This window comes from Phoenix dactylifera, chromosome 17, assembly GCF_051530095.1.
Source record: "Phoenix dactylifera cultivar Ajwa chromosome 17, Ajwa_hap1_PhDact_Kaust_v1.1, whole genome shotgun sequence".
NCBI lineage: Eukaryota > Viridiplantae > Streptophyta > Magnoliopsida > Arecales > Arecaceae > Phoenix > Phoenix dactylifera.
Window position 1 is genome coordinate 10,326,404 of NC_143206.1, and position 23,838 is coordinate 10,350,241.

Below are 23,838 nucleotides of genomic sequence, written 5' to 3' on the forward strand. Positions count from 1 at the left end.
ATCCAGAATCTCCTAGCACAAAAATCTTATAGGACTAAACTCGTGCCGGCATAGATCCTCATAACCATGGAAGATGGAGAGGATACCGGAAGAGTGAGCATGTTTGTGTCGAATCCTGTGCTACCAAATTTGTATATGGACTTTCATTGCTTCAGAGAAGTACCTCTTTGAGCAATATTAGAAATATGCATGAAATAAAAATTGAAAGGAAATTAATCCTCTCTATCATGAAGACAATTGCAACCTCTATTAACCTAAATTAGAGAGGAACATTAGTTTGGTGATGTCTTTTGTTTCTTTCTTTCTATTTTTCAAGTCAAGATGTTCATAAGTTGAGCAACCTGCCAAAAAAAGTGGGCGAGGCCCACTAATTATATCTTTTGAAGAAGTAGCTAACAAGTTCAAAGATGGGGATGCAAACCAACCCATCGAACATAACAATGAAAGCTTATTTCAAAGTAAAACTCTGACATGGTATTTGCATAATCTCAAATTAGAAAGAAAGTTTGAAAATTAACAGAGAACTGAAAGAAAGAGGAGCCCACATACAATATCATAAGGGTCTATCTAGATAATCCTGTGCAATCTAGCAAAATTCACAGGACAATAAACTAGACTAGACCTATATTCACGAAATTCACAGAAATACTTCAGAGCGGGCTGGCCCGAATCCAACAGGTCTTTTTCTGGGCTATGTTTTATATTATGTTATATTAGAAATCCTGTTTCCAATCATGAGGATCTAGCTGGATTTTCCAAGCAAGCCCTAAAAGATTTTCTCAATCATTGGACGGGCTACGTGCTTGCCCACCTCCTTGGATCTGCCTTTGTCGAGTAATGCTACTAAAGTTTATGTTGCACATATACGAAGAATATCATTGTTAAATTGCTAGCCAAGTTATAGCAGGCCAAAGCAAGTGTACATACAGGTGCCCCAAAACATTTTCCAAGGGAGTTTATTGAAAAAAACATGGTGTTGTGATACCATAAAACATGGAGGTCGAAGACCGAGAATATTGCAATTCTGAAGTTAATAAGGTTGCAGATTTTCATGTAGTAGAAACGCATGCAAAAATTTCAGGTAAAGAGTCTTGAGCCTCACCTGCATGGCTGCATGTGAATGATAACCTCACAAGCAGGCATGCAACCAACATTCTTAAAGGTAAAAGTCTCATCCAGACATCAAGACGAGCTGATATATTGGTTTATACTCGCTAAGATGCAAGCTTGGAGCTTTGTGCTGCAACAATGGGAGGAATTATGGCAGCACTCGGTAAAGCTATTGCTTCAATTCTACTTTTGTCTCATGGATCAACTCTAGAGATAAGGATAAAATCCCTTATCATCCCACTTTGTTGGATATATGGCAGTGTTTTGCAACTTGAAATATTTTGTTTGCCATCCACATTTCTGTGAAGTTAATAAGGTTGCAGATTTGTTAGATTGAAGGGAGGTGGTGCGGGAGGCGTGGGATGTACCGGTGAGGGAAGATGCTGTGTACAGAGTGTCCTGCAGGTTAGAGCTGATTAGGAGGTGGTTGCAGAGATGGAACTGGAAAGAGGTGGGAAATATCTTTAGAAAGATAGAGGAGGTGGAGGAGGCCATTGCCAGGTTACAATCTAAGGAGGTCAGTAGGGGAGGTTTATCGGCAGGAGAGATGGAGGAGCTCAGAATGCTTCTGTCTTTGCATGATTCTTTGTTACGACAGCAGGAGATATTTTGGAGACAGAAGTCGAGGGTACAGTAGATTTTAGAGGAGGATCGAAATACCAAGTTTTTTCATCAGTCGATGATTATCCGAAGGCAGCGGAACAGGATCAGAGCTATTAGGGGGAGCGATGGTCAGATGTCGGAGGACCCTAATACGATCAGTGCAATACTGGAGTAGTTTTTCAGAGCTAGATGGATTGAGCAGACAGGGTGTGGGAGTGCGCCTGATCTACCTCGCCTTCGATTGTGGTGTCTGAGGAGGAGAATGCAGCACTGACTAGTTTAGTATTGGAGAGGGAGATTTATGAGGCAGTGTGGTCCCTTAAGGCGGATAAAGCACCAGGATCGGATGGTTTTCCACTGGTAGTCTTCAAGAGGTTTTGGAGGCTCATCGGGCAGGATGTGACGGAGGCTATTCAGCAGTTTTTAAGCTCAGGAGTGATGTCGGCAGACTAGAAGAGAACTTTTGTCACCCTGATCCCGAAACGATAGGATGCCATGGAGCCGTGCCATTTTCGTCCAATTAGTCTATGCACCACACTGTACAATGCTACGATGAAGATACTGGTAATCAGATTGAGAGACATCCTACCGAAGCTTATCAGTCTAGAGCAGGGGGTATTTGTGGGTGGACAAAGTATTTCTGATAATATTCTCATTGCTCAGGAGTTCATGTTTAATCTCAATAGGGCCCCGATTAGGAAGAGTATGATGGGGATAAAGCTTGACATAGAGAGGGCCTATGACAGAATGTGTTGGGATTTCGTGAGGCATGCTCTACAGGACTTTGGATTTTATGAGACATGGATCAGATGGGTGCTGGGGTGTGTTATGGCTCCATCTTTCGCCATCTTGATGAACGGTACGCCCTCACATTTCTTTGAGTCCTCGGCGGGCTACGCTGGGGTGCCCCCTATCTCTACTACTCTTTATTATTTGTGCAGATGCTTTGTCCAGAGCACTCAGACAGGCAGTTGACTCCCAGACGTTGGAGGTTTACAGGCCAGTACAGGAGGCCACCCCGATCTCCCACTTATTCTTTGCGGATGATTGCTTGTTGCTAGCTTGAGCGACGAGACAGGCTGGCCATACCATTAGGAGGATCCTTTGAGACTATTGTGCGGCATCAGAAACTTCATTTGGGGGAGGCGAGATGGCAGAGGAGGTATCACCTAATAGCTTGGGAGGTACTGTGTCAGCTGACTAGGATTGGTGAATGGGGGGTGCCATCATGAGTGGCTATGAGGGAGGCCCTTACAACAAGACTTGCAGCCCGATTTCTATTGAAGCCTGAGGGTCTATGGGCCTCACTGTTGAAGGCCAAGTATGGGGCCATTCCGATGATAGAGAGCATCCGATCACGATGCCACTATTCGCCTATTTGGAGGGAGATCTGTGCGAGAGCTCCGTTGGTGGTCCCGGCGATCAGATGGGCCGTCAGCGATAGGCGGTCTGTTGATGTACTAGAGGATAACTGGGTGATGGAGTTGCCTATTAGTCGATTGCCGATGATGGTGGATACAACTAGGCTAGCTGGACAGAGGGTTTGTGACCTGCTTGTTCCTGAGGGGGCCAATTGGAGTGAGGGACTGATCCAGAAGGTATTTGGGGAGCACTTAGTAGAGCGGATCTTAGCCCTTCCTATTCCATCCCAGGAGGAGCCTGACAGATTAGTATGAAAGCCAATGGGACAATCCAGGGTGCATACCAGGGACCTCCATGCGCTGTTTAGGGGGGAGCCGGATCGACAGATTGAGGGAGGTTGGATCTGGAGGATGCGGATACACCCGCGGGTGACCCTTTTCATATGGAAGGTAGCGTAGGGCTGTCTATCGACCAGAAGGATGTTAGCAAGGCGAGAGGTTCATATTACCCTATATTATGAGACATGTCCGAACATTGAGGAGACCATCACCCATGTCATCCTTAGATGCCCCAGAGCAATACATATTTGGGAGGGGTCCTCGGTTGTCTATCGACCAGAAGGATGTTAGCAGGGTGAGAGGTTCAGATTACCCTATATTGTGAGACATGTCCGAACATTGAGGAGACCATCACCCATGTCATCCTTAGATGCCCCAGAGCAATACATATTTGGGAGGGGTCCTCGATCCCCCTTCTACAGGCATTGGAGTCAGTAGAGGACCTGCTAAATTATTTGAGAGAGTCCATGAGGAGACTGGGCATAGCCGAGGAGGGGATTAGGAGGGCATACTTGGTCTACCATATATGGTTGGATAGGAATGCCTGCCTCTTCGAAGGTAGGGTGTCGGCTCCGAGGACAGTAGTCGACAGAGCCTTTCGTCATGCTGCGGAGATCACCACAGCAGTTGCGTCAAGTTCCTCTGAGATGGCTACGAAAATTTGAGACACCTGTTCCGCTATTATAGCGCCCAAATTTGCCTTCTTTTCTTGGGTGCCCCCACTCCTTGACCATCTCAAAGTTAACTTCGATGGCAGCATGTTGGCTGATGGAGCATATGGAGGTATGGGATTTGTGATCAAAGACCACTATGGCAGACTGGTTGTGGCAGGTGGTCGGCATACTCCCGGCTCTACTGTCATTGAGGCAGAGCTTTGGGCAGCGTGGGAGGGTATCTCTTATGCGAGAAGGATACTTGGTGCCGATAGGGCACATTTCGAGGGGGACTCCTCCATAGTGATTGATTGGATACAGAGAGTGGATCGATATGAGGATGGACACCTACTGATTCGTGAGACTTGCAAACTGGCCAGGAAGATGGTATCCTTTCAGGCAGCACATGTGTATCAGAAGGCAAATAGAGCGGCAGACTGGGTTTCCTCCTATGTTGCTCGGCATGCCGGAAAGTTTTTCTGGGCTTGTGCCGATGAGCTTCCTCCTACCCTGTATCATTTTATTTTTTCTGACTTGGCAGGCTGTACCCATGTAAGAGCTATATGAAATGCTATTTTTACCAAGAAAAAAAAAGGCTTCACTTTAGAGGTAATTAAAATTCTTAGTTAAAATTGGAAGGAAAATTTATTGAGTCTTAACTAATATATTACATGTTAAATTTATAAACCCTCAGCATGCAAAGGCCACTTGCATATTTTTGCTTAGATCATGAAAAGCCACATCCTAATTTGTGCCCTTGTGTTCAATATGCATAGAGAAGTTTGTTTGGGATATAGAGTGTAGTTCATATTGCATGTAGGTGGAGAACATCTACCATTTTTAGAGATTTTGGTCTGTGTTGATTGAGATGATGAGCATTGGCATTTTACTGGTATTGTGCCCGTTGTGCACTTTTTTTGTTTTAAAAAAAGAGAATACAGAGCAATGCAGGAGAAGAAAAATGCCAATGCCAATGCACTCTATGTTTGGGATATAGAGTGTAGTTTTCATGCATCAAATTTCTCTCTTTCTCACCTAGTTTTGTATGCATACGAAATATTTATTTCTTAAATATTTTCTTTTGTCATAGTTGCAAAATTCAAAGGCTTCATTTTTCAACTCTAGTTCTGCATGCCTCATTTGAAGAATTTCTATTACGTGGTACATGTGTCTATATATATATATATATATATATATATATATATATATATATATATATATATATATATATATATATATATATATATGAATATATCATATTGGTGAATATTCAACAAATTGACATAATTTGACAGGGAGAAACAAAAATCAGGCTAACAACCGAATATGCATGATTAAAGATACAAATCCTCTAGTCAGCATAATACTGGCAATATATAAAGACTCATGTGGTTCGTAGGAAGACAAGGAGAAAAAATATGGTCAATAAAAAAATAAAAAAATATCTTATATTTGGTTATAGTTTTCAAAAAAAATCAAAAAATAAATTTTTTATGAAAATAAGATTACTACAAATATCCTTTTCCATCCAAAAGTACTTTTGAAGGATCAGAAAGTACTTTTTAGCTCTTCAAAAGCCTTCCCAAATAGAATTTTAAAAATTATTTTTTTCAGTACCATATATCCAAATATTAGTTTTTTTTTTAATTTAGAGAAAAAATTCTTTCGTGAACAAAAAGCCTAAATGTCCCCGGAGTCGCATTGGTCTTGAGGCGGCGGGGGGTAACGAGAGAGTCGACGCATTTACTTAAAAGATCTTAAAAGGGGACAGTTTTACCGTCCTTTGAATATTTGTGCAGGCAGCTGCAATGAAATTTCCAAATCTTGTCGACCCAACGTGGCATGTTGCAATTGGTGAGATCCACGTGGTCAAGTCCGATAACGGGAGCTGGACCACCTACAGGGATCCACCTCAGACATAGATTTGTGTTTGCGCGCCATGGATTAAGCTCACTTCCCCGGTTTACACGTCGTCACTTTGATGCATAATTTTATATCCCCCTAAATCTATAAATTATACGTTTTGTTGCTTAAAAAGGCCACAGCCAGATCGAAATATCCCTTCCTTCGTGTGGTCTTTCACACGGTCGGTCTTTTTGTTCCTGATTTCTTCCTTCCTTTCGACTCCAGTCTACGGGCCCCGCGCCCTCTCCTTCTCTCTCCCCAAACGGCGGTGCATTCGCTCTTCGCCGGTCCTCCCTCGGCGTCCGCGTCGCTGACTCCGTCCTCCGTCCATTTCCAAAGCCTCGATCTTGGCTTTTCTTCTTGTAACTCTTTCTCTCTCTCTCTCTCGTTTTTTAATTTCTTCTCCTAATGCCCGACGCGTACGTTTCCTCTCTATGGTGTATAACAAAATAGAATGAAGACAAAATATGGAAAAATAAAAGGTCTTCCACTCCTCCCACTTCTCTCTCGCGGTCCCCGGCGTCCCCCTTCCTCTTATTCAAATTCCCTCCCCCACCACGTCTCCGATCCCACCACAAACCCTTCTCTCTGACTTGCAGGTATGTCTTTCTCTCTCTCTCTCTCTCTCTCATTCTCTTTTGATCTGGCCTTCTTACTTTTTTTTTTCTTTTGATTTGTTTGCGGAACGGCAGTGTTGTGATTAGTGAGCGAAAAGATGCTTACTTGGACGAAACGTTGTGCGATTTTAAACGACTTTTTTCTCCGTTCGATCACTTTGACTTTCTAGGCCGGTACTTCTCCATTTGGTTTGCTGATGGGGGGAGTGTTTGACGAACAAATCATCAAGTTTGGATTTTTACGCGTTTTATGTTAAAAAAACATGTGATTTTGATAGCGCAGCGTAGTTTTTGATCGTTAATTTGAATCGAATTTTAATACTGGAGATAGAATTGATGTAAAATTTTCGCCTACTAGATGCCTAATTGTCGTTAATGCTGTTGGTTTTGATGTTTCGTATGGGGAAAATATCAGTGAGGCAGTGAGAATCTGTGGATGATTGGAAGGAAGAACATGGCAAAGGCTGCACCAGTATTTTTGGTTCTGATTTCCCTGGGGTTTTTCCTCGCAACCTACAACCTTGTAACGACGGTAATCCAAAACCAGAGAAGGGAGTCATCGAGAGAGTTAATCGAGGTGAGGTCCCAGGATCCCGTTGTTCAGATGCCTGATGAGTTGAAGAAATCGATGGGACCGAAGCGGGCCTTCCATGTGGCTCTCACGGCGACGGATGCGCCTTACAGCAAGTGGCAGTGCCGGATAATGTACTACTGGTACAAGAAGATGAAGGACAGGGAGGGGTCGGAGATGGGAGGGTTCACAAGGGTGCTGCATTCTGGGAGTGCTGATGATCTGATGAAGGAGATCCCTACCTTTGTTGTCGACCCCCTCCCGGCTGGTATGGATCGGGTGAGGATTCTCCATTCGATAATGTTTCCTGAATTTGTCTGTTCTTTCAGTGGTGGTGTTTCTTGAATTTGCATTTAAATTGCATTCTTATAGAAAAGGACTTTACTTGCAAATAAAATTAACCATTGCAGCAATCTTATTGAATTTATCCCATGTTTGAGTGGCACGACATAGACGTATGATCATCTGCTTAAATATTATACCAGATGGCAGAGACATGGTGATGTTTGCAGCAATTTTCTTGCTCAGTTTGCTATAAACTTAACTGTTTATGTATTTGTTCTGTTGAAAAGAATAGTTAAGGCATTTAAGAGAACAAATTATGAAGAATGTATTGCGGAATGAGCATGAATAATGCTGTAAAAGACTGCCATCATGCTAATAGATATTAATCTTTGTTTTAGTTGCTTTTCTTTGATTGTGTAGACTTTATTCATGGTTAATCGATAAAAGATGATTATGATGTATGTACACCTAGTTAATCTTTTAGATTGGACTTGGTTATGGTGATGGAATTGAAGCTTCGGCCTTTTTAAATGGGCTTTCTATAAAGCATGTCAATGAAAATGCTTTAGAAGATAATAATTTCTTCACTTATTTGCTGATGAGTAATGCATCATGTAGAAGCACTTTTTTTCAGCATGTTTGGATCGTACTCCAGTTTCTTTGTTGTGATCTAATTTAGATTAAGGGCTTTTAGATGGCCCATAGAATCATATTTTGGTTTAGGTTGGTTCCCTGATGTGCCTACTAAATATTAAGTTTATCTAAGCCATTTCCATCTTCAATGTATCTTTCCCTTAAACAAGGGAAACTCATGGAAAAGAAATGGGTGCTCTATATAAGCAAAATCCATGAGCCAGATGTTCTGGCTTTTCTTAAAAGCAACCTTTTCGCCTTTGCTTATGTGATAAGCATTTTCTATTGAGAACTGCCAGTCACATCTTTCTCTCAAGAAGTATCAGTCCTTATTGCAAGTAATTCCAAACATGCTAATCACTCTTTAATATGTTATTGACACCATGTTTCACATTGTTTCTGAAATGCTGGTGCCAGGGTTACATCGTCTTGAACAGGCCTTGGGCCTTTGTGCAATGGCTGGAAAAAGCAAAAATTGAGGAAGAGTGAGTTACATACATTCAGAAGTTGCATTATTTCTTTTGTTTCTTTTTGTGCTAATAACCTGATTAGCTTGTGTTGCTTAATGAGAAAAACTGCAGGTATATACTAATGGCTGAACCAGATCATATCTTTGTGAAGCCTCTGCCAAACTTGTCTCATGGCAAATACCCAGCAGCATTCCCATTCTTCTACATTAAACCATCTGAACATGAAAATATAGTAAGGAAGTTCTATCCAGAAGAAAAAGGTCCAGTAACAAAAGTTGACCCAATTGGCAATTCTCCTGTAATTATTCAAAAGGTAGATTGAATCACCTGTGCCAGGTTCTAGAAGCTTGTTGCTGTTTAAGCATGCTAGGTTGATAATTTTATTTCCCTTATATCTAATAATCTCTTTGCTGTAATTATTTACTCTTATTAGGCCATAGTTTTTCCAATTTTTCTGTTGTGATATAATAGTGTTGCTTGATGCTAATCTGCATGCTGTTAAATTGAACACACTTCAGTCTCAGCTGGAGAAAATTGCTCCTACTTGGATGAATGTCTCTATAAAAATGAAAAACGATCCAGAGACCGACAAAGCTTTTGGATGGGTGTTAGAAATGTGAGGATTAATATCTCACATACTATGCTCTCATTTTGTTTCAAGTCTAGAAGTGAACCTGGGTGTTGCTTATTAGTTTTTGCTGCTACCACAGGTATGCATATGCTATTGCCAGTGCATTGCACGGAGTGCAACATATTCTTTTTAAAGATTTTATGATACAGGTATTTGGTATTGCTTATTTTAGTTGGTTACTTTAAGCTAATTCTTCATGGGATTCAGATATTCCTGTTATTGCTCCAAAAAATTCTGCTTGATGTCTTCTGAAAATGTTTGAGTACAGCCTCCTTGGGACTTAAAGGTGGGAAAGACATATATCATCCACTATACCTATGGATGTGACTATTCATTAAAGGTAACCACATCCTTCATCTGTATGCAAGTGCTTTTTTGTGGTAGTGTTATAGTAATATTTCCTGCTTACATCTAGAATCATTGAATTTATTTTCATTAATGTATTTTCATAATTTTTTAATGGTAATACCAGCTTTTGCATTGGTATGTGTTCATGAACTTGTATGGATGGGTCTGCTTACTTGATTTATTTTAACTCAGGGTCAACTAACTTATGGAAAGATTGGGGAATGGCGATTTGACAAAAGATCATATCTTCATGGCCCACCACCAAGAAACCTTTCCTTACCCCCTCCAGGAGTTCCTGAAAGTGTGGTATGTTTGTAACATCCAACTTCCTTTAAAATAACTAGGAAAACCTTGAACGTTTTAAACTTTTTGTTTTTTTAAAAGAAAGTTTTTCCATCCTAACTGTAGCATTTCCTACTGAATACTGTGCATAACAAGCATGAAATTCCCCGTGATTTGTTCTTTTAAAATTTCCATTTTGTTTCTTTGTATTCCTTCATTTATCCTGTCAAACTTTGTTCTTTTTTACGTGCATTAGACTTCTGTCTTCTCACTCGTGTTTTGCTGAATTTTGCACCTTTTACCTTTCTGGATACTCTTTGAATGCGAACCTCATGAAAATAGTCTTGACAATACTTTCTTCATTGTCCACATGGAATGTTTTGGTATGACTTATGTAGAAAGCTACGTACAAAACCAACTCTGATGCTACATGTAATTGCCAACTTTTCCCTGAATTGCAAACAGAGACTGCAGAATTATATGTACTCTTGTGCATCAGTATTACATTTGGGAAGAGAACATAGGCAATACATCTTATGTAACCATCCACATAATAGGATGGATGAAAGTACTGTTAATAGATCCAATTTTATTTAAACCTGAATTAGGAACTAATTAGAAATGAATTATTTGATAACTGAAATGTGGAAGCAGTGCGATGATTCTATTCAGAATGTGATTGCAAAATGATGCAAACTTTCATCAGTAGCTGTGGACATGGCTTAAAAGTTCAAACCAATAAAAAGGGCCTCAAGGGATTTAAAAGGTGGCCATAAATAAGCAAATGAACAAGACAAGCTACGTGATTAATAGCAGGTGGAGAAATAAAAGTTCACTTAGATTTATTTACTTTTCTTTATCCACATTTTTAAAGATTTGGATAAAATTATTCAAGGTGATACGAAAGATATGGAGGACATTAGTCAAAGACATTGCAGATCTTTTGATGATGTTTATTTGTTTGCTTTCTTTATATATGTAGAGCCTCAAATGACCATAGCTAGGTGACTTACAGAAGCCAACCCTTTTATAATAAGGGGAGTTTGGGTGCATTATAGTTTCGTGCTTGACTAAATGGAAATAGATTGTTGTGGTACTTATCTTCTCCTCCTTCGTGTTCTCATCTCTTTATCATCTGCTGCCATGGAGCATATGGAGCCAAAGACTTGGTTTAATTTGTGCTTAAGCCCTGATTTCATATTTTTCTTCATCCTGATGGAGAAAGTCTGTTTATTAAGATTGGTGAATCTAATTGTTTCATAGTCACATGTTATTTTTCTATTTATCTACTTTTTTACATGGTATTGGGAGCAAGTGTTCGACTAGCGAGATAGCTCTCAAAAAAAAATAAAATAATAATAAAATAAAATAAAGCGAAGTAAGTGTCTAGTGAGTGATATGTATGCAGAAATAATTTTTATGGAAAGCAAAGAAGAAAATAAGGAACAAAGAAATGAAAATAAAATAAAAGAAAAAAGAAGGGATGGCCTATTTTTCCTTCAGTAGAGTTGGGATGTCTTGGATTATGAATCCTAAATTTACAAGCAAGGAAGGTCTGGTAGAAAAAGAGGGAGTAGATATGTGACTGGCTGGTTATATGTAGAGGTGACAATTTATGACACGACCCGTCAATCTGATCCACGAATGACCCGCTTTAAGCAGGTTTGGGTTTGATATAAACAAGCATGGTATGCTGTACCGGTCGGTACTGATCGGTACTGGATGTACCGTACCCGTACCGATGGGTATCGATATCGGTACGCCAATGTCGGTATACCTAGCATACCGCATACCGTAGCGTACCTACACTCGGTACGCCTATACTAGTGCGGCACCGGTACGGAGTTCGGCACCGGTACGGAGTTCGGTACCGATACGGCGAAAAACAGGTTTAGGTCGTAAATGGGTCAACCAGTCTAAACCTATTTATTAAATGAGTTGGCTTCAAATTTGAACTTTTGACCCATAACCCGTTTTGACCCATTTAATAATTGAGTCGGGTTATGACCCGACCCGTTTACGCTATTTAAAATCTGTTTAACTTGTTTGAAACCTGCTTAACCTATTTTTGACATGTTTAACCCAACCTACTTAATCCGCTTAACTATTTAACCTGTTTAAATCAATTTAACCTTTTTAAAAACTCGTCTAACCCGTTTAACCCATTTAACCTGTTTAATAAATGGGTTTTATGGGTCGGGTCAGGTTAACTATTTAATAAACAGGTCGGATTCAGATTTGAAATTTTGACCTATTTAGTAAACAAGTCAGATTTGGGTTGATTAATTTTTGACCCGATCCGTATCTGACCCGACCTGACTTCCACCCCTAGTTATATGGTCCCAACACCCTTAATAGTTCACTCAAAAGGAGATCTATTTCACACAAGAAAAAGGAATGGTTAAGAGAGATCTATTGAAACCAGGACCTGTTGGAAGTGGAGAGGGGTGCCAACCAGCCTTACAGCCAGCTAAGGCTGGTTGGCATGAATACATAATTAATCTGTAAAAGTTTTACACTGCCTGTCTTGTGGATGGCCATCCACATAAGGGAGTTTCTTGCAGAGAGAGGATTGGATTTGTTGCAGTTGTCGGAAGAAAGTTTTAATTAATGCGGCTTTTCTTTTCAGAAAATTCAATCATTTTTTTCTTATTTGATTAACAGTGGTGACTTTCTGAGGTTCCATATCAACTTTTGCTATTTACCAAGGAAAATGCTTTTTTGCCAGCATTAGCATTTATATGTGACCCTGAATTTGCCATTCCTTTGCCTTTCAAGCACACCCTACTAGCCAATGAATGGTGCTGCACCAAAGCCTGGTTGTGACACCATGCATGGGTGGACTGGGTGGCTTCGCAGGGCAAGGTGCATGGCAGTTGCTCGTGCAGAGAAATGCATGTCCAGAAAATAGCTTTGTCCTTTGGCTAATCAAGATACTAAATGTACCTCATCTGAATACCGGCTCTATTCATACATTTGACGATTTCATTTGTGCAGGTTACGCTCGTAAGGATGGTGAACGAGGCTACTGCGAACACTCCTGGGTGGGACAGTGGAAGATAGTGATATTCTGAGAGAGGCGCAGTTTAAGGAATTAGTAGTTTGGACAATTTCCATCAAACACAGAATCCTCGGAAGAGAATACATACAGATCACAGGTTAAATGCTTTGTTTATAGAAGATGAAAACCAAAACCTGACGTATTTGATGAGTTTCAAAATAAGGAACTCTCCTATCATATTGAGGCTACCATTGATTGCCTGTGCGTTTTTAGATTTCGTTAGTGAGTATTCTTCAACGGAGTTTTGTAAAGTAGAATCTTGTCATTGTTGGTAGAGATGCTGCACTTGGTACACAGTGGAGTTTCACTCTTAACATCTTTTGCAATTCAAAGATCAGCATTTTGAAGCTTGAAACCTGAGGCTGGGATAATCTTCTCTGCATACTTCCGCATGTGTTTGGATGCTTGAAACTACAGTGCATGTGATATCCTTCCCCAAATGATGTTTGTTATCTGGAAAGCTTTGGTTTGGGAGACAAGGGGCTGAGTGCCCTCCATTCTCACCCATAGGGAGTTAAACGCAGCAAAGGGCTTTTCAGCAACTCCAAAAGGCTGATTACCAAACTCATGTTAAGGTTGTGATGGCATTCTAGACAACTATATGTTCCCTTTGATGTTCTAGTGGCATTCCCTTCATCCTCGAAATTCTTGATGAAGGAATGCAATGTATACCTCATTTGTATATTGGTATCAGACTCTATATGCCACTGTCCATGGAATGGATTTCATTGCATTGCTCCAATAAAGACAGACCAACTCATCCTTGGGTAAATGGGTATGCAGCACAGATACTAATCTATCATGATCAGTGTGCAACATTCATGAGGCCAGCCATTTCAAGGTCTAAACTAAACAGTCCTCGACAATTGTTAGGTGATGATGCCGTGCTCCATGAAAATGCTTATCATCCTATGACTTTTATTATAGATTCGGCTCCACCGGGCAGCCTTCATCTTCGCAGCGACATGCCCTGTGCGCACCTTTGTGCCATAGCATACCTCTCCTGGAGCACACTCATGGTGCGAGAAGATGAACCAGAGGAATTCTCTGGTGCAACAGGTTCGTTGTCACGGTCGCATTTCCAAATATTTAGGAAGTCTATTTAGGAACTTCAACATGATTATCTAAGGACCCTAATTGACAGGGTCTTTGCAGTCTTTGTATAAAGTTTGAACTTACGAACCTGTGAAAAAGTGAGTATATTAAGGGATATGTGGCAGTTCTTTCTACACACTCCATGGTCCATATGGATACCCCAAACGGTTTGCAGTATATATGAGAACCTACCTATGCATGAATGGTAGAGGTTCAAGTGAGAACCGGTTAGAAATTTTTCCACAGCTCGCATTCCCGATGAGACCAGATTCCTTCAATTCCTTTTAAGGTGATTTCATCCATCATCTCAGCCATCCTTGGACTCCCCACCGGCTTTTCCAAAATATCCTCATAAGAAAAATAATTAGGAGAGAGAAAAATTTCTCGCGATACTTCTTATCTCAAGTCACTCTTTTTTTTCTCATGTATAGGATGTTTATTTTCTACTCAAATTCAACACCCACTAAAGGATAAGACTTATCGGACTTATTACCACTAAATGATAAGGATAAGACTTATCACTACTAAAGAATAAGGATAGGATTTATCACTACTAAAAGATAAAAATTCTTGTCGAAAAAAAACTAAGAATAGCATTTTGTAGTCGTTAAAATTAATGACCTAACTAAACAAGAATCATAATAAGATTAGAACTTGGTAATGAATCTCAACATCATCTTCTCTCTATAGTGCCACTAGGAGATCGGTTCGTCCTTGAGGCTCGTGATCGAGTCAGGGAGCATCAAGAAAGTAATGTGGGAGGAGAGACAAAGTTTCTATCTTGGAAGCTTCGCTGATGGCAAAGCTCCCTACCAAGTATAAAGGAGACAGGTAGGGTTGAGGCAAAAGAGAGGGCAGTGACTCAATAGGCAGTGGCTTCGAGTCATGATGGCTAAGGTGAGTACTTTTAGCATCAGGTCGAGCCTTCTGCTATTGGATGGCGAGCACGCATGCATGAAAGATGGAGGGGTGAGAACCCAGCCTAACTTGGGTGGGAAAGATGGGAGGGGATGCCATAAGAGGAGTGTTGGTCTCTGGGTACTGCTGGCTATAGGCAAGCAAACAACCCCTTGTTATTTTTGCTTTCCTTTTAATTTCTTATAATTATCTTAGATTTGGACTGAACTGGGGTCGATCGAATGCAAGACCTTCTGATCTCATAATCTGGGATCCTCAACGATCTAAACTTGCACCTTGTCATTTTGAAATAACAAAACTACTTAGGTTTCTGACTTGCATAACTAGGCCGTGTATCCAAGCTTTTTATGGCAACGATTGGACCCAATGTGGGCCCAACATCTTGGGGCCCATCCTGCTCCAAGCAGCAGCCCAAGTTTGGTAGGCAGGCCACCGTGTACAGCTTCTGTTGTCTGCTGCAATTCCCGCTTGGTATAGACTGAGAGCTACACTCCAAAACTCACATTCGGATAGAATCATTCTTGAAGGGCGTTTCTGTTGAAAATATTTTATCTAAAAATTATTATACTTTTATTTTATAGAAATATTATAAAAGAATAATCTTCGGAAGATTAAAAATAACTTGTTAACGTGATTTGCCTCCTACATGACGTCTAACAATTTTTTTTTTTTAACATTTAAAATAACTAATCTTTAGGAGATATGAAAATTTAATTTTTTTTAATTAAAACTCTTAACAGATTCAGCTATAGCAAAACTTTTCTTCATACTGCTATGTCTTCAGGGAAGCCGAGGAAGCCTATTCCACACAGAGGATGATAATCAGAACTAGCAGTTTACCTCCAGATCTTAATGTATAGTTTTGGCAGACACATTCAGAGTTTCTTTTCTTCGTCTTCTATCTCAGGTTTCTCTGTCTCCCAGAAAAAAAAAAAATTAGGGTGCGATAGGTTCCCTCTCCCTCCCTCCCTCCCTCTCTCTCTCTCTCTCTCACACACACACGTACACACGCAAAAATAAAAGTTCGATAATTATCTAATACCTTCTCAAAATAGTCGTACAAATTTGTTAGCATTTAGAGGTCCAAAAGAGTTTGCCGGCTTCATTTTTTGTGCAGTTACTAGTCATTTGTTTGTGCTGTTCCTCTTTCACCATGCCACTTCTTAGCCTATTCTGCTGTTCAGAGCACTAGAATAACACGTAGCAAATAAATTGAACTTAGGGACGAAGCCCCCACAGAAAAAAAAAAAAAACCGCCCAAGATATGCTACTGAGACGCTTTGTTTTGTGCTACGACATGCTACTAAGACCCTCATAGCCTGATGCCTCCTTAGCCCTTCCGACCACTCTCGTGGATTGGCTAAAATACCCACTCATAATTTTTCACATTTTCTAACAGTGGATGGAAGCACCTTTCCTATGCCCCCATCGCTCCATCAATGCAAATCATGAAAATGATGTCCACGAATGCTCTAACAGTGGATGGAAGCACCTTTTAGTGAAGATGAAACCTCCAAGATTGCTCAATATGATCTCACTGAAATGGCTGACAATGACTAGAGGATGGAAGACAACAACAGTAAGGAACCAACGGATGCTTACACCTATCAAACAAGAGATCGGATATGTTTAGATCAGCATTAGAGATGAAAGCAACAGGAAAAAAAAATCTTCTACACACAACCTGGCTGTTTGCTGCTAAATTTTCTTTGGCAGCTGCTTTTTTTGTATATTATTATTTTTGAGCAAAATAGTGGACGCCCGGCCACGCTTCTCATCAATACAATGAAACGCGCAGAGAGATGAAAGAAAAGGAAAAGAAAAGAGTAGGGAAGGAATTAAAGACAGAGGGGACCAAAGTTCAGTATAACAGAAACTGTGGGTTGCCTGAGGACATATTATTAATTTAAAGGAACGTCGTATTAAGTTGCCAAAGTTTCTAATTAATGATCATGAGATAGAACCCACCACCACGCAAATAAGATAGCATCATCATTCCTATAAACAGGTCCACTAAATGCTAAATCCAAAAGACTATACGACATCAAGATAGAAAAGAACAAACAAAATCATGATGAGGCGATCAGGGGTCACGTATTCTTGCACAGACCTACTTGTTTCATATCAGTAGGCCTGGAACCCAGACATTTCAAAAGATAGAACAGGACCAGTTTTTTTCCTTCCATTTCATCGCATTAACGTATCACTTTCAAAGCACTACATTAAACACATAATTTTTTTGGTGGTAGGATTAATTTTTCCTCCACATAAACATTGTGCTCATGGCAATGCAAAAGGTCATTTAAATCAAACAGAAAAAATTTTCACGGGAATGCCAAAAAGAGAGAACAAAAAAAAAAAAAAAACAGCTGCATCCTCACAAGAACCCTAAACGGTCGGCTTTTCATGAAATAATGCAAGCAGATAAATGTTCCAAGAGAAAAAGGAGAGGCACGTTTGAGGAAAGAAACAAGCCTAGAATTATATTGAGAAAACTGCAACATCTTCTAGACACAAACTGCATATAAGAAAAAGAAAAAAAAAAAACATGTTACACAGCAGGTTGAAATGTAGATCACCCACGTTGACCCACGAAACACAAGCTGCGAAGGGTGTAGGCCACCTTTTTGTTTGATTAGAAGTAGGAATATTGCTCAAAACCTACCAAACCCTCATTAATAGTAAACCAAGTTATAAAAAAGAAACAATTGATTCCAGAAGATAATAGCGAAGGATACTCTCATCTAATATAACAGCAGGAATCCTGAGACTCCTAGGTCTAGCACATTCAGGCTATACTAAACTAGTAGTAATCCTAAAATCTAGAAGAACTAGACAACTTTAAACAGGTAGCTAAATACCAAAGACATCCAAGGAAATTACAGACATCATCACATCCTACATAATTGGAACCGAGATAGAAAAGCAGGCAGGAAACCTATGAACAAAATAATGCCCCTCAGCAGTTCCATGCAGCACTGAAATCTAAACAATCCATAAAATATAGTCTATTTTCTTAGAAATTATGTTACACAAAAATACCAAATATTCTTCTTTGGATTTCAAGATAACTAACACAACCATCGCACAAAGAGCAACAGCGATAACAAAAATAATAAGACTCTAAGACTAAAAAAACATATTAGAATAATTTTAGGGACCAAGTAACAACATGCATCACTCATAATATTTTTCTTTATCAGCATAATTCTATGTCAACCTATATTAGTTTTCTTTGTTAGCATAATCTTGTTAGAATGATTTTAGGAATCACATGATAATCTATATCACGTATAATATTTTTCATTATTAGTGAGATCTTATATCAACTTATATTATTTTTCATGTATAAAGTCTGTACACGAGTATATATAACCTCTGAGATGTTCCGAATATAAAAAAACAGAAAAATAAAATCACTTTTCTCTCTCTCTTTTCCTCTTGTTTTCCTCTTCTTCCACAAATATTTCAACAAAGAGAGTTCAAAGTGGTAGATGAGCTACAACAACAGTGCAGGGGTAGAAATGACTGATAATGTGCAAGAAAACAGCTATAGAGTATGTATCTTAAGTAATTCTACTTCTGCTTTGCCACACCATTCTCTCTTTTTTTAATTTATTTCTTTCTTTCACTCCCAATACTGTTCATGTTTTTCTAGTATGCCTTCTATCAAATTGATAAGAACATATATGAGTAATGCTACCAAATGACAACACTTCAAAAGAAACGACATGATATCTCTGTATTCTAAGTGCACTTTTACCAAAAGATACTTTGTATTTGTTTCTTATTTTTCCCTCAATAGGTGAAATTTAGGCATAAAAGACATTCAACAATTGAAACAATGTCTGAACAAGCAGAAAAAGGAAAATGACAATATCCCTAATTCTCAGGCACATAATCCAAATCAGTTACCTCCTTAGACAAGCCATTCATCTCTTCAATTGCAGCTGAATAGATTTGTTTTAAGCAAGATTTCAACAATCGCAAATGTCAAATGAATAGGGTCCTAACTCACCAAGATAATCCATTAAATTCTGCAACCTAGACCCTCTTCTCAAAGCTTAAAGAAAGAAAAGCAGGCCCCTCACCAACAGTAAGTTCTTTTTTTCCCAAACTCTCCCTGCTATGCAATATCTCTAAGAGCAAATCCGATACTATGTAGGTTTAAGAACACTACAATCTTCTTGACAATATAGCAATTGCTTTGGTGATTTGATTCCTAAGGAATATCCTTAAAAACTTATATCTGAGGAATCCATCACAAAATATTTCAAAAGACAACTGTGATGTCCCTAGTTCTAAGTGAATAACCTTTTCAAGAACTGAAGTCCCCCAATTCATTGGTTCAAAAAAAAAGTATCTAATATACAAGCCTGAAGATGGCTAAACATATTATATCAGACCAGAAACTCTTTATAGTTTCCGTCCCTTTCTCTGTTGAACTATAACCAAAAACTATTTGCAAAGTTTCCCAATCACCAATACCACGAAAGATGTTATCGAGGTTCACAAAACTGAAACCAGTTAATATTTATAAGATTTCAAAAATACAAGCACAATCTTTTTATGTTGATCACATACAAACGCAATCTTTACAAACATGTATTAGACATTCCATCAGTTTTCTGCACAGCAACAAAGTAATCACAGTCATATAATGCACAATACGATATGTCAGTCATCTGAGTCTCATTCAAAATCAATTTCCATTCCTAATTACTCAAGAATACGTAAAAACACTTAAAATTCCTAAATAAAACATAGATGGCGTAGAAATTGTGAAAATATAAATTTGTTTTGGCTCAGTTACCTCCGGCTAATTTTACTCAGACCTTCCATTTCTTACTTTTATTTTAAAAAAAGAGTTTTTTGCGCACGTATCCTTCTAAATATTGAAATTTGCATGAATACCCTTCCAAAATTGATATTTGCATGTATACCGTAATAAAATACTCGTTTTGCATGTATACCCTCTATTTTTCTTTTTTCTTACATATGTGCCCATCTTATCTAACGCCGTTAAGAAATTAGCAGTTTAAAATTAAAAATGACTGAAATATCCTTAATCGGTAGATGTGCAAAAAAATATATTTGATAAGAGTATATATGCAAATAATACTTTGTGAGAATATTCATGTAATTTTACATATTTATGAGGGTTTACATCAAAAACAAATCTAATTTTATTTTTTCTATTTCAACCTATTTTAATTTTCAGTAAGATCTGTTAACCTATTTCCACTTTAGAAATAAAAAAAATACTTACATAATTTTAATTAATTTTTAATTTAATAAATATAATTTTGGCTAATTACGTTAGCTGAATCGTTATATCAAAAGTATTTATACAAAAATACTGTTTTATGGGGGCAGGTAAATATCAATTTGGATGGCATTTGTGCAAATTTTAACATTTAGAAATATATTTATGCAAAAATCTAAAAAAATTTTGCTTGTATACCATCCTAAATATATGAAATTGCATGAATACCTTCCAAAATTATTATTTTTATGTATATCCTTATAAACATTTTCTTTTGCATGTTTACCTATTGATGGCATTTTTATCATTTTAATTTTAAACCGTTAACTTCTTAACGGCGTTAGATAGCACGGGTATACATACAAAATAAATATTCGATGAGGGTATACATGCAAATATCAATTTGGAAAGTGTATTCACGTAAATTCCAATATTTAGGAGAGTATGTATGCAAAAAACCCTTAAAAAAATAAGGTTCTACAACCAAATTCTAGGTCTATCTGTAAGTTCTAAATGATTCTCTGTAGAACTGTTCATATTAAAACTCAACATACAATGTGTTAAATTAAGAAAAAGTAACTTGTAATCATCACATCTAGATATCTTTCCCAAACTGGAACTTCACTAAGCTATCTATAGTTCATGGTTAAACTTTATGAGAGCATTTCTTGATGTTTGGAACATGGATATTGCCAGCATAGGCCTTTCTTTTATCGGTTATATAACCCCATTTCCAACTTCAAGCAAAGACAAAGTCAGCTTATTTTTTGGTACAAAAAGACAAAGTTAGCTTATCATGATATCTTTCTGACAACATGTTTTATTCAAGAAATAAAACATACATCAAGGGCAAGCTTTTCACCCCCAAGATCTTGAGTACAAGAGGTTCACTTATGAATTATTAGCCTCTGTTTCATTCAAGTTGGCAGTCTAAATAACCCGGTGCAGAAAACAATTTACAGAACCTAAGCTAATATCATGCTTATCTAGATGTTTGCATATATGATGGGGAAAGATGCAGAAACAAATCTTCTGCATAATACTCTTAAGGTTCTCTCTTTTTCCATCACATAGCTCATGTTTAGCTCTACCCACACATGATCACGTACAATCTACCTTAAGTAGAACCCTTACAAACCGATCCCGTAAGCTTTTTTCACCTGTCACTTAAAACTAAAATGATAGCTGGTCATATAGAGATGATACTAATCCCAAGTCAAAATAACACGCAATTCTATTTCTTTGCCCAACTCTTCAGAATTCTCTATATGGATCACTAGACTCATTCTAAAAGTATGACTACATCTTGCTTGGCATCAACAGCAATGGCATGACTACTCCAACACTGGCTATTGTCATGTTAACAGGTTTAACCACATCTCCTTTTGTTGGGCATGCTGACATGTCACCCAGATTCCTCAGCTTTTATTAATTTGGGACTGACTACTTCCGAACACTTGGACAAGAAAAAACATGGAACACATTTTTCGCAATCAGAAATTGACGTGTGTTGATTGTGTTGTTCAACGTCTTTACATAAAACATTTTTCGCATATCACCTTACCAACCATGAGGGTAAGACACTCCAACCGTCCTCTATTTCTTTGTGTCAAATCATATTTATAGAACTGTTCGGGCATTTTTATTACCATTAGATAGTGAAAACGATGCATGTGTTAACTACTAGAATAGCATCGGATACACTAGGTATAGTATCAGCTTCATTAGATTTAGAACGAACTTGGAAATTATCTAATGACTTGAGATTAACAGTAAATGCAAATAGTGTTTACATAGTTGACATCACTAAGCATGTCACAAAACTAGCATTCACAAGCATGTCTTCAGTGTGAATGGCACACATAATTAATCATAGAAGAGCTAGCATTAAATCATAAAATGCAAAATGTAAATGAACTTCAAAACAGGTTTAAAACATATGATGGACCCAACTGTATTTCATAAGTTTATTGAGTTCGATAAAAATTGAGTCAATGCATGATAATCTTTTAGACATTATTAATAATCATGGGCATCAACTTGCAACTGTCAGATTATGAGAACAAGAAAATTGCCACATTTGAGTGGTTTTATACATGTTATATTTTAAGCCACCACATCAATCAAAACAAATTATTTCTTTAAAAAGATTAAAGCGCTTTTGAAGGAATTGAAATCACTTAAATGAATATCTAACTATATTTTTGAGAATACATTAAAAGCAATAATTTGTGAATAACTGGCCAGAAATCTGAGAAAAGATGCTAGAATAATTGCATGATCTTAGTCATTGACAAAATTATCGAATAACCGGTCACAAATAGATCAATAAACTCAATGGGTCCATATCATGATGAAATTCAGATTGGTGTTCAGAATTAAATGTTGGAATAGCCTTGTAACTGCAACAACACTGCATGTTAATAACAGTAAAAGCAATGTCCCCAGAATAAGTAGACAACGAATGTCCCAGATTTACTCATAACATCGCTGTCATCAAGTGACAGGTCAACTAAATCTGTTATTCTAGCAATTATGATATGGCCCAACCAAATTACTGTCCATTAGTAGGACAGTGATAATCAAACTAGAAGGAAGCTCCAGAAAGGATTCTTGCCATGAGACACTATATTGAATACGCTGAAGATAAAAAAAGAAGAAGAAGAAAGGTGGCAAAATTTGTTAAGTTATTGATATGATCTGCACAAGGTGCATGAATAAAATATGCCGGTTAACACTGATGAAGGCAAGGAGATAGATAAATGTTCAATAAGTAAAAACGAAAGTTTTGGATGTCAAGATGAATCAAGAGTTTTGAGCAAGGAAGTATCATATCCAGATAAACCACAAATAGCCAAATTTGATTTAGTCAAAATATAACAAGAAGCAACTAAAAGTGACTAGTGCATTCACCATACTAAAAACTTGTATTGGTTCCAGATAACTCAAGTAATAGAATTTAAATGACCTGGAAAAAACAGAAACTAATTAAAAATTTGAAGTATTCTTTAGGAACGGCAAATTCCAAAAAGAAACTAGACTGATAATATATCTAAGGCAGTGCCAGATGAAACTAGACCTTCCCTCAATGTTACTTCCACTTCTAAAAGGACAAATTCTAGGCTTCCTTAAAAAACTCAAATATCTAAGCTGCTATTATCTTGTACTATTTTATGCATGCCAGCTGATCTCACTGAACAGATTTTGAGAACAACTGTTTCTAAATCTTATAAGCATATCAACTTGTCCCCTTCGCTAGAAAAAAAGGAGCAAATCATCACTTCCAGCTTATTTCTTTTGAAGGAAAGAAAGGACGTACATGAAGACAGTAGCATATAATGAACAGGCGCAGACTGAGGAGTGCATTTTTTTGGAATAAAATGTACAGCATTATAAATCTTCCACTCAATTTGACACATCATTTATTGCATTTGCACCTGGCTAGCGATACACCGAAAAGAAAAAAGTGGCTACATTCAAACATCCAAAGTACCCAACTTTGGTTACGTAAGATATAGGTATGACATGTCCTTACAAAGAGAAAGCATCCATATTCAGTTCACTGTATACGACCGTGAACGAAGGTTACAGAACTACAGCAGACGAATAAAGCAATAACTGAAAGCCTATTATAACTTATCAAATACTTGAATACGTTCTTTTAACAAAACATTCTAAATCAACTTAACT

General features: G+C 38.1%; 2 protein-coding genes across 3 annotated transcripts; both read left to right on the forward strand.

Moving 5' to 3' along the window:
* The first annotated feature begins 2,265 nt into the window (after window positions 1-2,265).
* On the forward strand, window positions 2,266-2,779 carry LOC148699632 (uncharacterized). Its single transcript, XM_088713182.2, has 2 exons — window positions 2,266-2,572; window positions 2,655-2,779. Exons 1-2 carry the CDS (start codon window positions 2,266-2,268, stop codon window positions 2,777-2,779), a joined length of 432 nt encoding a protein of 143 aa, XP_088569308.2.
* Window positions 2,780-6,112: 3,333 nt separating this feature from the next.
* Window positions 6,113-13,615, forward strand: LOC103701651 (hydroxyproline O-arabinosyltransferase NOD3-like). 2 transcript variants are annotated; one of them, XM_008783798.6, is made up of 10 exons: window positions 6,113-6,333; window positions 6,425-6,570; window positions 7,004-7,438; window positions 8,495-8,562; window positions 8,659-8,860; window positions 9,066-9,163; window positions 9,258-9,327; window positions 9,447-9,518; window positions 9,719-9,832; window positions 12,806-13,615. In XM_008783798.6, exons 3-10 carry the CDS (start codon window positions 7,025-7,027, stop codon window positions 12,869-12,871), a joined length of 1,104 nt encoding a protein of 367 aa, XP_008782020.3. In that variant the 5' UTR covers window positions 6,113-6,333; window positions 6,425-6,570; window positions 7,004-7,024; the 3' UTR covers window positions 12,872-13,615. The 2 variants fall into 2 exon arrangements, with proteins under 2 accessions (XP_008782020.3, XP_088570062.2); XM_088713936.2 differs by lacking the exons at window positions 6,113-6,333; window positions 6,425-6,570 and adding an exon at window positions 6,590-6,762.
* The last annotated feature ends 10,223 nt before the right edge of the window (window positions 13,616-23,838 follow it).